Source organism: Myotis yumanensis, unplaced genomic scaffold (genome assembly GCF_028538775.1).
Source record: "Myotis yumanensis isolate MYYU_CA2020_CCGP unplaced genomic scaffold, mMyoYum1.0.hap1 SCAF_4, whole genome shotgun sequence".
In the NCBI taxonomy this organism is placed as follows: domain Eukaryota; kingdom Metazoa; phylum Chordata; class Mammalia; order Chiroptera; family Vespertilionidae; genus Myotis; species Myotis yumanensis.
Genome location: NW_027223755.1, coordinates 111,079,930 through 111,097,190, shown reverse-complemented (window position 1 = coordinate 111,097,190; position 17,261 = coordinate 111,079,930). Strand labels below are relative to the sequence as shown.

Sequence of the window (17,261 nt, the reverse complement as noted above, 5' to 3'; positions counted from 1 at the left end):
GGGGCTCGGGTTTTAGGGTGTTGGGGTTTTTTTACTATTAAAAATCAATTGAACTGACATTTTCATCACCTAAAATTCACCATTTTAAAGTGTACAAGTTCAGTGGTGTTTAGTACTGAACGATGTTGAGCAACCATCCCGACTGTCTCAGTCCAGATACTTTCACACGCCGCCGCAGAGAGAGCCAGTCCCCCTGCAGTGGCCTCCTGCCCCCCTTCATTCCTGCAAACCACTAGCCTACTTTTTGTGTGGATTTACCTACTCTGGACAGTTCATAAGAGAGAATCATACAATCTGTGGCTCTTGTGTCTGGCTTCTTTCACGGAGCATAATACTTTCAAGGTTCATCCGTGTGGTAGCATGTATTAGTACTTCATTCCTTCTTATCGCCTCACAATATTCCATTGTACAGAGGTACTGTATTCTGTGTATCCGTTCAGCAGTTGATGCACACATTAGATATTTTTTCTGTTACATAATAAACATACTGAACTCCTTATTTCTCTTATTTCACAGGTATGAGGGTTGAGGCCAAGTTTTAAAAAAAAAATGTTAAGGGTGTAGAAAAAATGAAGCAATTCTGTAATTCCTTATTTGGAATTTCTAAATCTCAGAAACTCTGAAAAACCAGTTTTTGTTCATGTGGCACAAGTTCACTTGGTGGCCAAACCTGTCCAGAACTGACATGGGGCCGTTTGTAATCTTTATTTCTTCCCCTTGCATACCTTCTCCAAATGGCCCTGCAAAGGCCTCAGCCTGCTTCTCGTTGGCTCAGATGGAAGCACCCCAGCCCTCATGCCAGTCATTGAGATGGCTTCCTCTGATTGGCTGTGCCTCAGTCTGGGCCAATCTCTGCGGCCTGCCTGGTGGGGGATGAGGAGGGTACTTTGTTTGGCCAGAGTCCGATTGCATGGCCGCCCAGAGCCCCACCCGGGTCCTGTGGAGGGAGAGGGAATTAGTAATATTTGGGGTGCTGTTCCCAGGGAGGGGAGGGGATACTGAGCTGGCAAAAACACCAGGTGGCTCAGCTGTTTGTGGCCCACTTTGCTGTCTTTCAGGCGACTTGTACACGCAGGCGGCCGAGGCAGCAATGGAAGCCCTGAAGGGCCGGCTGGCCAACCAGTACTACCAGAAGGCGGAGGAGGCCTGGGCCCAGATGGAGGAGTAACGAGCCAGGAAGATCACCTGGGCCAGTCCCCACACAAGGGCTAGAGGGGAAAAGACCCACCGACTCATCTAGGGGCTATTGGCGTGTTTTTAGTGTGTTTACATCAACTTTTGTACATCATTCTTTGACTCATAAAAACCTCTTTGCTATCAGCAAAGACATAGCTGTGCCCCAGGGTGGTGTTTTGGGGGCGTGGGGATTGAAAAAGCAGCCTAATGAGCGGCATGTGGATTTGAGGTTCTTTTGTCACAAGATGCAAGAAAGTGCTTTTGGGAAACCTTAGGACTTTGCTCCCCAGCATTTTCAGGCTGGACTGCAATCTCAGGCCCACAGGGCCTGTGTCCTGAGTCGGATGAGGAATGTGTTGCCCGTGAACGCTCCGTGGGCTGTACGGTCCCAGCGTAGCGCTCAGCCTCTCTCCTCAGCACTTGGAAGCACGCACGGCGTTGCTCCATGCAAGTGAGATGGCACAACGCCCGGGCCCTCTTCTGCCGTGGGAGGGGGAGGGCCCGCACATGGACTGTTTTCTTACCTTTCAGTTTAATTTCCTTCCTGAAATGCAACTGATTTTTTGGAATACAGCCGAATTCCATTTTGAAGCATGGCTTCTACAGGGGGCTCTCCGAACAGGTTTGGTTTGTACACACGCTTTCCTGCCTCTGAGTGCTCCGTCAGCGCGTGTGGGAGTGGGTGCGCCTAAGGCTCCCACAGGGCAGGACCGTGGCCGGCGTGGCCAAGCCCTCCCTCCAAGCAGCATGTGCTCTGCATCTCGGGCAGCATCCACAGTGGCTCCAGCCGCCTTGGCACAGGATCCCCTCGTGTTCTCTCGGCAGCTGATGTCCAGCCCTGTCCTTGGCATCTTCTTTTTGAAGCCTGCTTTCCAGTCACTCACAGCAGGTGCTTGCAGCAGCAGCACTTCAGGTTTATCTGCCACGTTGGAGAACGAGGCGGCAAGAACTAACTATAAACACTCATTGACCCGTTTCCACACGGCCAGGCTATGGTGCTGGGGTCCAGCCCCAGCAGGTCCAGGGGTCCCCAAAGGTGTGGACGGAGTCGGCGAAGAATGAGTGACATGGAGGCTACGTCAGTTGATCAGCATAGCAAGGTTCTCCCACCAGAGGTTCTGTAGCCAAGTTGTGGTGCCATGTTCTCTCGCTAGGTTCTCCAGCCAGGTTCTCCAGGTAGGTTCAGTCACCAGGTTCTTTAGCCAGGTTCTATCCAGGTACTTTTGCCATATTCTGTCTAGGTTCTCCAGTGAAGTTCTGTAGCCAGGTTCTGTCCAGGATCTTTTGCCATGTTCTCTCCCTAGGTTCTGTCTCTCTCGCTAGGTTCTGGTTAGGATCTGATGAGGAGCTGATGAGGAGCTGATGATTATTGTCTTGTTACATCCGTATTTATACCAGCCGATTTTAATCCTGTCAATTTCTATTACAAAGGTTAGGGCGTTTCTTATCTCCATTCCAGGGAGTAAAGATTATGTAGCTCAAGCATGATTGTTTGTAGTTAAAGTGATTAACTACCCGCCTGGCACTTAGTTAAGGAGCTTTATCCCCTCCCTAACCTCAGGGGAAAATCCCTACCTGGGAAAACAACCTTTCTCGGAGAGGTGACCTTGGTTAAAACACATAGCGCTAAAGGGAGCAAACATATTAAGAACAGTATGCCATATACGCCAGGTCCCTTGAAACAGCAAGGATGGACCGGCTCCCGGCACTATGGCTAATTGTACATAATGAGCTTTTTCTTCAGAAAGATTTCAGCCTGACCCGTAGTTCACTTCCCCAGCCTGAGAGTGGGAAGCTGCTGGACGAGCAGCGTTGACATGGGAAAGCCTGCAGAGGATGGTTAAGGCTGTGCCACTTGGCATGAGCACTTGCCATTGTTTTTGAGGGTTATTGGGAAGGAAGCAGAAAAAAAAGAAAGATTTCAGCCCTAGCTGGTTTGGCTCAGTGGATAGAGCATCAGCCCTCAGACTGGCCTTGCTGTGGAGCTGTGAACCTGTGCAGCTGGTTTCAAAAGCCAGAGTGTGCCCGGAAGGAAAAGCCAAGCAGAGCCAAGACCACTGGGGCAGTCCTTTGCGGACCTTTAAGTGGCTGTCCCTCGTTTGCATGTGGGCTTGTCAGGGCCAGTTCCCTTTAGAAGCTGGGGCTGATTGCTCTTTTCCACTTGCAGCAGATCAAGTAGTAGTTTTTTGTTTTAAACCAGTTGCATGCAGTTAAATTGCATATATTAAATGTAAGTCCCAAGCAATTTCACTGTGACTTATCTCTTCAGGGTGATCAAGCCTCATATAACCCATGCTCCTTTGTTGTCCTTAATTCAGCCAGTCCCCCCCCACCCCTCTCTTAGACTTCATTTGCAAATCATTTGTTCCCTGATCACCTCTCTCAGTTCTTAGTTATGCATTAGTGCTTTCCTTTAACACTGGGATCCACAAACTTTTTTGTAACGGGTCAGATAGTAAATATTTTAGGCCATATGCTCTGCAGGGGCTCAGCCCTGCTATGGTAGAGCAGAAGCAGCCATAGACAATTCTTAAATGAATGGGCATGGCTGGTGTTCCAATAAAACTTTATTTTGAAAGCAGGTGGCTCGCCTGGGCTGTAGTTTTCCAAACCTCTGCTCTAACCCTTGATTAAGACCTACTGTGTTAAGCTCTGGGCATGAGCTCTCACAGTTTTCTGACCTCCAGGGCTCAAACACACCGTGCCTTGGCACAGAGTAGGCACTCAATAATTGTGAACAAAGGAGAGCCCGGTCACTGCACTCACGCTTCGCAGTTAATGATGCAGTGTTTGGATCGGCTTGAACCACCACCCCTGCATCTCCACCCACCCGCCCACTTGCCTTCATGTCAGCAGGTGGTGCCCTCTCCTCCCGGAGGTCGTGATGGCCTGGATGTAGAGTTAAGCAAATGCTTCTCTAAGGACCATTGAGAGTGAAATGATCAGTAGGATGTTGAGATCCTCCTGAGCCAGAAGAAGACTTTACTTCATCTTCAAAACCTAGTTTTGTGCTCTTCACCATCTTTCCTGTGCTCCGGCGACCGCAGCCATGAAAGTCGAGCTCTGCGGTTTCAGTTACAAGATCTAACCTGGACACGGGCAGTGCTACGCCAGGACCGACGGGAAGGTTTTCCCGTTTCTTAATGCAAAATGCGAGTCGGCATTCCTTTCCAAGAGGAATCCTGGGCAGATAAACTGGACTGTCCTCTATGGAAGAAAGCACAAAAACGGACAGTCAGAAGAAATTCAAAAGAAAAGACCTGCCGTGCAGTCAGATTCCAGAGGGCCATCACTGGTGCATCTCTTGCTGATATAATGGCCAAGAGGAACCAGAAACCTGAAGTTAGGAAAGCTCAACAGGAACAAGCTATCAGGGCTGCCAAGGAAGCAAAAAAGGCTAAGCAAGCGCCTAAAAAGACAGCACTGGCTGCTGCTAGGGCTCCCACAAAGGCTGTGCCTGAGCAAAGGGTTGAAGCCTGTGAAGGTTTCTGCTCCCCATGTTGGTGGGAAGTGCTCAGTTGGCAGATGAGATTCTTAAATAAAGACCTGACTATCACTAAGAACACACACACACAACAACAGCAAACCTAGTTTTGTGCCTTCTAAAGCTGGCTAGGGCATCTCCTTTTCCCACAAATGCTGAGCATGCAAGCAACAGCAACAGTCCCCTGTCCCCTCTCCCCCCACCACCACTACAAATACCCAGGACAGTCCAGCCCCACTGGAAAATATCAGACTATCTTCAATGAAGAAACAGATGAAGGTCTGGGAGATTAGATAAGCAGAATTGGGGATGTCATCTGGGGCCTCCAATCACAGATGGAGAAACTGAAGTTCTGAAAGGTAGAATCTTCAAGTGACACTGCTGGTTAGCCGCTAAGCTGGAGTAGGGTTCTGGGAGCTGCTGCTATTCAGAGGACTCGGAAAAGAAAACTTAAACTTAAACTGGTCTGTGATATCCTTTTCCGTTTTACTACAGGCGGGAAAAAGTGGGGAGGGGCTTGGCCCTGGTCGGGAAGTTCTCTTGGTTAGAGCATCTCCCGATACACCGAGGTTGCAGGTTCAATTCCCAGTCAGGGCACACACAAGAATTAACCAATGACTGTATAAATAAGTGAGATAACAAATTGATGTTTCTCTCCCTTTCTTTCTCCCTTCCTATCTCTGTAAAATCAATCAATAAAAAAAAAAGTAAAGGCTTTATTAATGTAAGAAGGGGAAAAAACAAACACCATTGCGTCTGAATATTCCTCTTCCCTCCCCCTCATTCGAGGCACTGTGGGAATTTATTGAACGCCGCCTTGATGACCCAGCCAGGTAAACTACCTTTTTGCTGTTTCAGTGACTTCATTTCTTCCCACCCCCACCCCTGCACATGTGTTTGCAGTACTGGACATGTTTTACCAATCAGCAAATGTTTACACAAGTGTATGCAACTTGGGGGTGGGGCAGAATATGCATATTCTCTGAGTGGATTTGTGCGTGTTATTCGTGTTTCTAGTCTCTGGGGTAACCATGTAACCTAGACAAGGTGGACACTGGTAGAACCCAGAGAAGTGGCTTGCAGTATATATTTGTTTTCGCATATGTATTAAGTTCCATTTTGTATTACAAATAAAGTGGTTTCTTCCCATCTGGTCTCAAATTCAGATGTCTCCTGTTAGCAGACGTGTTAAAATTAACAGTCCTACCACTGTGCAAAGTAAACAAACACTTTTACTGTATTACTAGAGACCCAGTGCGTGAAAATCGTGCACTGGGCGGGGGGGGGGGGGGGGGGGGTGGTCCCTCAGCCCGGATTGTGAGAGGGCGCAGGCCAGGCCGAGGGACCCCACTGGTGCACCAGGGCCAGGGAGGGACGCGGGAGGTTGGCCAGCTGGGGAGGGACCACAGGAGGGCTCCAGGGCGTATCTAGCCCCTCTCGCTCAGTCCCGATTGGCCAGACCCCAGCAGCAAGCTAACCTACCGATCAGAGCGTCTGTCCCTGGTGGTCAGTGCACGTCAGCGGTTGAGCGGCCTTAGCATATCATTAGCATATGCTTTGATTGGTTGAATGGCCAACCAGACACTTAGCATATTAAGCTTTTATTATATAGGATAATTAGGGTTCCCAAAAGATTTGGTGTCTCTATCTTGACATACTTATCTGTATTTAAGGTCACCAAAAGGAACCAGTCTGTTTGGGACTGTGTTTTTTCCTTTTATGAGCCCTTTTCTTTCTACATGCAGTACTTACGTTTCTGACTTTATGCACAATTTTAGTTTTTCTCATTATAAGCTAAATCAATTTCAAACAATTAGAGCTCTTATTGTTAAATGGTATCTATTGGGAAAAAAGAACTATAATAATCTCAGTTAAAATAAAAGAAAGTAACTTTTTTTTTCTTTCTAATCCTCACCGAAGGACACATTTCCATTGATTTCCAGGGAGAGAGTGAGAAACATGGATGCGAGAGAGAAACCTCAATCAGCTGCCTCCTGACCAGGAATTGAACCTGCTACCCTCTGATGCTCCAACCAACTGAGCCACACTGGCCAGGCAAAAGAAAGTAACTTTTTAAGAAAGTCTAGGAATAGGAACCTAATTTTTAAGTTTGAGAAAGATCAGAGAACTAGAGGGGGGAGAGAATCTTTTTAAAAATTCAAAAACATTTATTGGAACAAAAGGATGTGTGTTCCCAGAATAAGAGGGCCCATCAAGTACATAGCCAATGGATAGTTGACCTATACCAAGATTCATCTTCACAAAACTTCAGAACATTAAGAACAAGGGAAATATCCTGGGAGCTTCCAGAGGGTAAGAACCAGTTTTATACAAAAGATGGAGAATCAGAATGACTTCAACAGTAACATTGGAAGTTGGAAGATGATGCCTTCTAAGTTCAGGGGGAAATGCTCTTTAGTCTACAATGTTAAGTTCAAACTCTTAATCAAGTATAAGAGTAGAATAAAAACATTTTCAGACATGTAATCTCTCTGTACGCTTTCTCCAGAAGATAGTGGAGGATTTGCTCTGTCAAAAGTATCACCCTGGCTGGTGGCTCAGTTGAGGGGAGCATCATTCTGTACACCAAGAGGAAAGGTTGTGGGTTTGATTCCCAGTCAGGGGACATACCTAGGTTGCGGGTTCAGTTATCATTTGGGGTGTGTACAGGAGGCAATCAATCAATGTTCCTCTCTCACATCTATGTTTCTCCCTCTCTCTCCCTCTCCCTACCTTTCCCTCTAAAAAAAAAAATCAATAAAAATATGTCCTCAGGTGAGGGTAAAAAAGAGGAGGGGGGGGAGAGTATGAGGGGAATAGCAACAACAACAAAATGAGGCCAAGTCAGTTCCCCAGACGAGGGTGAAGGGTGATGCTGCCCCTACCAGGAGGCTTTGGGAACAATGTCTTCCAAGAAGCTGAAGCTGTAACTGAAAAACAGGTTCGGCTGCTTGCCATAATGAAAGCCAAATTCGGGAGACAGGTGCTGGTGCAGAAGGAAAGAGGTTTATTCAGGCGCCCTGACCTGGGAGAATGGTGGACTCCCATCTCAAAGACCATCCCCCTTCCTGCTCAAGCCCATCATTCTTATAGTAATAGGTAGGGGAAGGCTTTTTTTCTATCCATTTTTCTAGCTTTGGCATGCTCAGGGCCTGATCATTCATCTTTCCAGGTTTTGGCATGCTCAGTGTAAGCCCCTCCCCCTGCACCATCTTGGCCAATGGGGGAGACTCCCCGGCACTCCCTGACTGTCTATGTCAGTGATGGCGAACCTATGACACGAGTGTCAGAGGTGACACGCGAACTCATTTTTTTGGTTGATTTTTCTTTGTTAAATGGCATTTAAATATATAAAATAAATATCAAAAATATAAGTCTTTGTTTTACTATGGTTGCAAATATCAAAAAATTTCTATATGTGACACGGCACCAGAGTTAAGTTAGGGTTTTTCAAAATGCTGACACACCGAGCTCAAAAGGTTCGCCATCACTGGTCTATATTAACAATTCACCCTTTAAAACACTGGACCCTTGCCCTAACTGGTTTGGCACAGTGGATAGAGCGTTGGCCTGAGGACTCAAGGGTCCCAGGTTCGATTCCAGTCAAGGGCATGTACCTTGGTTGCGGGCACATCCCTAGTAGGGGGTATGCAGGAAACAGCTGGTCGATGTTTCTAACTCTCTATCCCTCTCCCTTCCTCTCTATAAAAAAATCAATAAAATATATATATTTTAAAACAAAATAAAATAAAACACTGGACCCTTTAAAACACTGGACTCTTGTAATCTTATAAGAGTAAATGGGTGGAGGTCTCATCTTCTGTAGTTTCTCCTGCTGTTAAGGGGTGTAGACTGACCTATCTCCAGGTCCAGAGGTTCTTGCTATCTACTAAAGGGAAAAGGAGGTCAAGAATGGAGGGAAGTTCTTTACAGGAGGGAGACAGATTGCTTTATTTGGAAGGTGGCATGTGTGGTGTGTAGAGGTTGGCACTGCTGAGCAAGTGAAGCTGGTAGATTGCTTCATATTTCAAGAGGTGGTGTTACAGATGGGCTTCAAAAGTGAGACCTATTGTGCAGACAAACAAGTGCTTGGTGAGGTGTATGACTAGTAGTGCAGGGGGGATTGTAGTGAAATCAGAAACTGGGAGAGTAAAGGATCCCCATAATCTAATCCTGATGACACACCACACAGTGGAATAAGTTTGCCCAGGAGGCCACTGTCTGGGAAGTGTGGACAAAGGTCTTACCAGTCCAAGCGTGGGCATAAAGCATAACAATTGTCAAAAACTCATAAAATGAGAAGTAACATCATCACTTAGTTCTGAAAGGCACTGCTCCTTTCCGAAAGAGGAGTTTAAAATCTCCTTCAGAAGTGCGGGCCCAGCTTTCCCTTGCAGTATCAGCAGCAGCAGCAGCAAAATCTAAGTCCTCCTCAGGGAGTGCTTGTCTTGACCGTGTGTGGTGGACCCAAGGCTTTGTTGTGGAGCGCGAGCGACAGAATCACCAGAACTCCAGACGGATTAAAATTTGGAGAGCCTTTACTGACTGGCCAGTGTCCGCTCCTCCCCTCGGGAAGCCCAAGAGAGAAGCGGCCCCGACCATCTGCAGAGTCCAATATTTAAAGGGGACAACTACATCCGTGCTCAGGTTCCCATAGCAAGCAAAGCCAAGTTACAAAAGCTAATAGTGTAGTTTTAGCCAAGCTGTCCATCATCCTCCTGTTATTCATTTCTGGGTATCTTAAAGGTCAGGACTATTCTTAATTTTGATCTGTCTGTTCTTTGTGGGCCGTTGCTCAGGTGTGGGAGCTCAGTTCCTAGAAACTTTGCAAGGCTGTAAGCTGCTGAGGTGGCTAGGTAATTAAGCAGGCCTAAACATTTTCCTACTCTGTAACAGCTTGATTCCTGTGAGCTTTAGGGCAGCGGTTCTCAGCCTTCTGGCCCTTTAAATACAGTTCCTCATGTTGTGGCCCAACCATAAAATTATTTTCATTGTTACTTCATAACTGTAATGTTGCTACTGTTATGTAAATATCAGATATGCAGGATGGTCTTAGGCGACCCCTGTGAAAGGGCCCTTCGACCGCCAAAGGGGTCGCGATCCACAGGTTGAGAACCGCTGCTTTAGGGGCAAGTGTGTTGTCAGCAGGACTGCATAGGGACCAGTCCATTGCTTGGTTAACTGCTGTTCAGGACCTTAAGCTTCCAGGTCTTTAGTAAGACTCAGTCTCCCAGCTGGAACGGTATAAGGGCTCATCAGAAGAGTAGGATAGATCTGCAACAAGCAAACTTGTGCAAAGTTGTTAGTGCTTGCCCTAAATGTTGTACATAGTGTTTGACTTTTTTATTCATATTCTAAATCTAAAGTGGATGTTCCTAAAACAGAATTTTGGAAGGGTCTCCCATAAACTATTTCAAAAGGGCTTACTTTGAGGCCATTTTGGGGTGCTATTCTAATCTGGGACAAGGCAATAGGGAGAGCCTGGACCCATTTCAAATGTGTTTCCTGGCATATTTTCACCAACGTCTTTATTGTATGGTTCATTTTCTCAGTCTCCCTTGTAGGTTGGGGTCTCCAAGATGAATGTAGTATTCATTGACTCTGTAGTGCCTCTCTTATCTTCTGGGAGATTTCTGAAGTGAACGATGGTCTATTGTCACGTTGAATGCTGTAAGGAAGTCCAAACCTAGGGATTATTTCTTTGAGTAGAAGTTTTGCAACCTCAGTTGCCTTCTCAGTTCTAGTGGGGTATGCCTCTACGCATCCAGAAAAGGTGTCTACAAAATCTAATAAAAATTTAAAGTTTCCTATGTTTTTAGGCATCTGTATAAAGTCAACTTGCAAGTCCTCAAGCAGACATATCCCTTTATATTGTACTCCCTCTCCTGTTGGGCATTTTCTGTTTTAGGCTTGTTTTTCGAGCCTATCTGACAAGCTTGGATAGTCTTTTGAATGGTCCTTTGTAATAAAGGCCCTTCAGATGTGGTATGTTAAAGCATTCCTTCCATAATGTAGGCGTTTGAGGATGGTATATACTAGAGCTTCAGGGAGGAAGATCATACCATGAATGCTGATCTTCTGTATATAATTAGAGTCAGTAGTAGAGAACCCCCATTCATGGCCAGTTCCTCATCTCATTCTGTGTAATGTGGTTTACATTCTGACAAGTCCAGGTGGGGAATTTAAGCCCCAATAAGTGGTGGCCCTGGGCGGTTTGTCTTGCTGCTTTTATGGCAGTTTGGTTTCCTTGGCTTGATGGGGAACCGTCCTTCTGGTGTCCTAAGCAGTGCATTATGGCAATCTGCTTTGGTAGATTCACTGCCTCTAGCAATTTTAACATCTCTTTTGCATGTTTGATGTCCTTATCCCCGAGGTTAAGAGCCTCCTTTCTTTCCATATTGCCCATGGGCATGGACTACCATGAAGTCTGTGTAGATGTTAACATGCTTTCCCTGGGATAATTCTAAGGCTTTGGTGAGGGCTATGAGGTTAGCCTTTTGTGCTGAGGTTCCTACAGCAAAGGCCGGGGCTTCTGTTGAGATGCAGGAAAAAAGCATCCTTCAAATCTAGGACTAAAAACCATTTTCTACCCCTGGGCACCATAGTCAAAAAGTATAAGGGTTGGGCACAAAGCCGTTTATGGCCCTAAGATCCTGTACAAATCGATAGTCATCAGAGTGAGGCTTTTTTACTGGCAAAATGGGGGTGTCATAGGGAGACTGGCATGACCAAATCAATCCTGATTTTAAGAATTTCTGCAATACTGGTTGAATGCCCTCTAAAGCTTCCTTTTCAAGGTGGTATTGTTTCTTCTGCGGGATCAGCACCCCTTCTTTTCAGTTAATTTTGTTTTCTGTATTACAAAGGGTATTACATATGTGTCCTTTTTTTTTTCCCCCGCAGTAATTAACTGTAAATTAAATTACAGTTAATTTTTATGGGTTGGATGTTAACTGCCCTACCTGGAGTTCCATTGTCCCAAACAGCTCCATCAACCTGCCTGCAGATCTCGGGTGGGAAGTGTTCACCTCTGGGTCCTGGGAAAGTCAGGAGCACCTGGAGCTGGAGAGCACATTCCAGCAGGGTTTCTAAACATAATGGCTGCTTCTCGGGAGGAAGAGTTATTTGTGCGTGCGATTTATAAAGTAAATCTCGGCCCAACGATGGGAAGGAGCAGTCTGGCATGTAGAAAAAACTATGCATACGTTTTTGATCCCCAAGCTGGCATTCTAGACGTTGAAGGGACGCCTGTTTTTATAGTTGTCCGGTCACTCCAGTAACTGTCACTACAGCTGAACTTTGTTTGATTAGTGTTGTATTTAGCCCTGAGTATGGAGCTCCCATAAATAAGAGGAAGTCAATTAGCTTGTTCCCTACTGTCCATTGTACTTAGGGATCCTGAAGGGAAATAGTAATAGGTCGGGAGATGTCTCAGGGAGCCCCTGGACCTCCTCATTCATCATCAGATTCATCATTCCTTTCTAACATTTCTCCACAAGGGCTTCTATCCTTTTTCTTTTTACTGTTTTTTGAAAATATATTTTTATTATTGATTTCAGAGAGGAAGGGAGAGGGAGAGAGAAATACCAATGATGAGAGAGAATCATTGATTGGCTGCCTCTTGCATGCTCCCCACTGGGGATCCAGCCCGCAACCCGGGCATGTGCCCTGACCGGGAATTGAACTGTGACCTCCTGGTTCATAGGTCTACCCTCAACTGCTGAGCCACACCAGCTGGGCTCTTTTCTATTTTTGAGTTATGGGCAGTCCTCTGTCCAAATGGCCTTTCTCTTTGCAGTAGGCGCATTGATTGGCACCTAATAGGTCTTTCCCTTTTCCTTTCGTGTCTAGCTTCTCCTTCTGGTTTCCTGCACTGTTTCTAAGAAGGTGGTGCCCTGCTTTCATCTCCTGTTTCCCAGGCATTGTGAACTTTAAAGGCCATGTCCACCAGCCGGGAGGGATTCATTCCCAATGCTCCATCTAAACGTTGGCGCTTCCTTCCGGTATCTGGGGCACTTTGCTCAGTAGAAGTCATATTTACCATTTGGACATTTTCTAGTGCCTGATTCTTTCTAAAAACTCAGAAGGGTCTTCATTTGGTTTCTCTTGAATGGCCTGTATCATATTCGGGCTCTTGTGTTTAGGCACCCTTTTCTGGAGCCCTTCAACATGCACCTTTTGTAGTGTTCCAGGAAGGCTAGGCCCCCTCAGGTCCCCGTGGGCTCTGTGAAGGGAATCACCCAGCTGGGTTGTGGGTCCCATTGGAATTCTCTTCATGGAGGTGGTGAGTCTCTTCGTTAGCTTATCCATAACTAGCCGCCTTTCATCTGCTGTTAGGATGTTACGCAGAGCCTGCGCATCGGCCCAGTTTGTATGATGAGTGGCAAAAATGGAGGTGATAAGATCTGCCATTTTTTGAGGATTCTCCCTCAGAAATGAAGGGTTGGCGTTCTTCCAATTCAGTAAGTCTGAAATGGGAAATGGAGTAAGGGCCCAATAGTAGCCAGTGGGCTAGACTTCCCGGTTTATTCTGCTCATAGAGCAGTGATGGCGAACCTTTTGAGCTCGGCGTGTCAGCATTTTGAAAAACCCTAACTTAACTCTGGTGCCGTGTCACATATAGAAATGTTTTGATATTTGCAACCATAGTAAAACAAAGATTTATATTTTTGACATTTATTTTATATATTTAAATGCCATTTAACAAAGAAAAATCAACCAAAAAAAAATGAGTTCGCGTGTCACCTCTGACGCGTGTCATAGGTTTGTCATCACTGTTATAGAGTATTGCCTCAAAGGGAATTGTCCTGCTCTGGATAGGGATACTTCCTGGCCACATTGGGTGCTCTGCTGGGTCTTTGAGGCAGAGACCATTCCTTCATCATACAGGGGTGGGGCTGTTGCCCCTCTGGACAAGGGGTGGTGGCAGGGGAGATCCTCCTGCTGCTAATCCTGAGCAACCTGGGTTCAGGGCATTAAAGAGGCTCATTTCCTCATTTTCCTTTTCTTCCTGTGTCTTACTATCAGGGAGGGGTTTTGTAGTCAATTCCCTTCTCTATAGTGGCAGATCAACTGAACTAACTGGGCAGTGCTAGGTCAGTTTTTGTTTTTTTTTTAAGGGCAATTATTAACTAAAAAGTAAACAATATTTTCCAGAAAAGGAAAAATAATTATAGTTGAGTGTATAGCTAAGATAAAGCTTAGGGAATAGAATTTACTAACTATATAGATAGGCAGATCGACTGAACAACTTAGGCTGTTCCCTTTCTCTGCTGAATCCTATTGTGTAAAGATATACATGCCTGATATTAAGAGATTTTTGTCTCATCTCCCTGACCATTGGCAAAACAATCCCAACTGTATGATGGTGTAGTAATTTAGGAAACCATGTAGGGGAGATTTCCCCCACAGTCTAAAGTATACATAGGCTACGCTGTGTTACAATAGAAAACCAATTCCTTCTTAGTCATTGGGTCATAGCTGTACATGGACCAGTTCGCTAAAATTTAGCCCAGTGAGCCCCCTTCATGAGTCAAAACGGAACCACCCCTGGTGGCAGTAAAGTACAAACCCAAAAACATAACCATAGCAAGACCCCAAAGTGAGAACATATAAACAAAACTTGGATCCATAATTCCATTATTCCAAATAAGTGCCTACAGGCAAGTCCTAGTGTTTTATCTCCTATCAACCACTACTGCAAGTGGTCCTAACTGAACCCAAATGGCTAAAACCCCAAGTGGCATTAAAGCCCAAGCAGCAAGGATAGCCTGCTAACTGGTATCACAAATAGCCCTAACTGGACCCAAGTGGCACAAAGCCCGAGTGACACAAAGTCCAGGCAGCAAGGATAGAGCACTCGCAGTGTGCCACTTACTCAGTCTTGGAGTCCATCTGCTCCCCAAAAACCCATTTCCTTTCACCAGCCAATTATTTCAGGCAGCTGATGCCATGAGAAGGAGTGCAGGAAAATTCCTTGAGAAAAGCTCTTGGCGGCGCTGAGAAGTCTTCAGTCCATCTCTCAGGATCAACTTGCAAAAGGCAGCTGGGACCCCAACCCAGGCCCTCCAGGACTTACCAAGGTCCAAGCACTCCTGGTGGAGTCCCCGAAAACTATAACTGAAAATGCATGCTCGACTACCTGTTAAAGGAAAGAGGTTTATTCAGGTGCCATGACCTGGGAGAATATGTGTCTCTAAGACCATCCCCAGTTCCTGCTCAATCTTGTGGTTCTTACAGGGATAGGGAGGAGAGGGGCTTTTCCATGTAATTATCATGCTAGCGTTTTGCAGTTGGGCCCTCTCATCCATCTTTCTAGCGTTTGGCGTGCTCAGCACGAAAGCCTCCCCCGTGCCATTTTGGCCAAAGCCTGTGCTCCCTGACCGTCCGCGTTGACAAAGCCACATAATACCTCATGTATGTGTGTGTCCACAATTTGAAATTGAATTAGGGATAAATTCCTAGAAACTAGGTAATTTTTAAAAATGTGTTATTTTTTGATTTTAGAAAGAGAAAAAGGGAGCGAGAGTGAAACATCGATTTGTTGTTCTACTCATTTATGCATTCATTGGTTGATTCTTGCATGTGTCTTGACTAGAGATCAAACCTGGAACCTTGGCCTATCTGCCATATTGGGACAATGTTATAACCAACTAAACTAACTGGGCAGGGCTAGGTCAGTTTTTGTTTTTTTTAAAGGCAATTATTAACTAAAAAGTAAACAATATTTTCCAGAAAAGGCAAAATAATTATAGTTGAGTGTATAGCTGAGATAAAGCTTAGGGAATAGCATTTACTAACTATTGCTCAAATGAAATTATAGTATGACTCTGTGAGTAAGGTTGGGGTTAGGTGAGTTTTTTTGATAGTGGAGGTAGAGTTGTTAGAGTTCAATTCTTATCTTCCTTAGTAGGAAGTCAATAGGGAATTCCTAAAACTTAAAAGACAAAAACAAAAAGACAATATAAGCATCCTATTTAGACATATGAAGATAAATCATATGTCTAACCAGAAGAATCAGCTAAAAGTTGGAAGTGGATATCTGGGGTGCAAGTTGGCAGGTATACTGCTAATTTTGATAACAAGCTTTGTAGAATTGATATTATACAGAGGTACAACTTTGATAAAATTATCAAATTAAGAATGTAAAATAGGGGAGATTAAAAATGGTGGCTTGCTCCCAGGACCAAACTGGAATTACAACTAAAATACAGAAAAAGTTCCTGAATAATCAATGGAAGACTCACTGGAGAGAACCCTGATAACCGAAGATTGAAAGTGGAGACTGCATAGGGGCAAAAGCATGAAAAGTCTGGCCTGGCTTTCACAGACAGTTCTGGAGAGACATCTCAGCGGTGCGGGGGGTTGCCACTGAGAACTCTGGGCAACCTAGAGTTAGACCCCAGCAGAGAGCATCAGAACTGAGAAGGGTACTCACACAACATCTGACTGTGAAAAGCAGCAGGTTTTCTGTCTACCAGTGAGAGAAGACTGGCAATAAAGACACCCTCTTAAAATGCCCACACACAAAATTCCCTGGCAGAGGGAGGGCAGAGTGGACTGGAGCTGTGTGAGCAGAAGCCAAGATCCGGGACTCGGGTTAGAACTTAGAAGGAAGACACCCTGGTTTCCTGTGCTGAGTTATAACCCTCACAATGCAGAGGTTATCTTTCTCACACAGGCAATTGCTATCTAGGCTAGTGGTTTGAGAACCTGTGGGTTGCAACCCCTTTGGCGGTCAAACGATCCTTTCACAGGGGTCACCTAAGACCATCCTGCATATCAGATATTTACATTACAATTCATAACAGTAGCAACATTACTGTTATGAAGTAGCAACAAAAATAATTTTATGCTTGGGTCATAACATGAGGAACTGTATGTAAAGGGCTAGAAGGTTGAGAACCACTGATCTAGGCAGTTTTGTCTGGGAGAAGACAGTTGACCCATGTTGGGGCGAGGCTTAACCCTATATCGGCTCCCCACAGACCCACCCTATTGAAAAAAACCTTGCCTCATGGTCTGGAATTTCTGAGGCCCATTAAAAGACTGAGAATGCCCTGGCCGGCATGGCTCAGTGGATAGAGTGTCAGCCTGCGGACTGAAGGGTCCCAGGTTCGATTCCAGCCAAGGGCACATACCTGGGTTGCGGGCTCGATCCCCAGTGGGGGGCGTGCAGGAGGCAGCCAATCAATGATTCTCTCTCATCATTGATGTTTCTATCTCTCTCTCCTCCCTTCCTCTCTGAAATCAATAAAGAAATATATATATATTTTTTAAAAAGACTGAGAATAACAATTAGCCTGCAGGCAGAAGCAATTGCCCCACCCTATTGAAAAAAACTCTCACCACACCTGTGGATGATTGCCTAATGGCAATTCAAGATGGAATCCTATCAGTCTGTAGGCAGAGTTGGTCTTTGGAGGCTTTATGTCTTTGCCTGATCTAATTAGTCAGAAACAGCATGTGACACTGTCCTGCCCTAAAGATTGAGAGGCATAGCAGATCTACCTAATACACAGTTACAAACCTAAAGAGGCAGCCAAAATGAGGACACAAAAAAACAACGCCAAATGAAAGAACAAGAGAATTCTCCAGAAGA

The 17,261-nt window shown here is 45.5% G+C and overlaps 1 protein-coding gene and 1 pseudogene across 2 annotated transcripts in view; both read left to right on the top strand.

Moving 5' to 3' along the window:
* EEF2K (eukaryotic elongation factor 2 kinase) overlaps nt 1-5,809 on the top strand; it is a 56,808-nt gene extending 50,999 nt beyond the window's left edge. For both annotated transcript variants that reach the window (XM_070413696.1, XM_070413695.1), the window contains one exon: nt 1,059-5,809. In XM_070413696.1, the coding sequence (XP_070269797.1) occupies nt 1,059-1,168 (110 nt within the window). In that variant the 3' untranslated portion in view covers nt 1,169-5,809. The remainder of the gene's footprint in view (nt 1-1,058) is intronic.
* Nucleotides 4,226-5,809, top strand: LOC139009399 (large ribosomal subunit protein eL24-like; annotated as a pseudogene).
* Nucleotides 5,810-17,261: the final 11,452 nt, after the last annotated feature.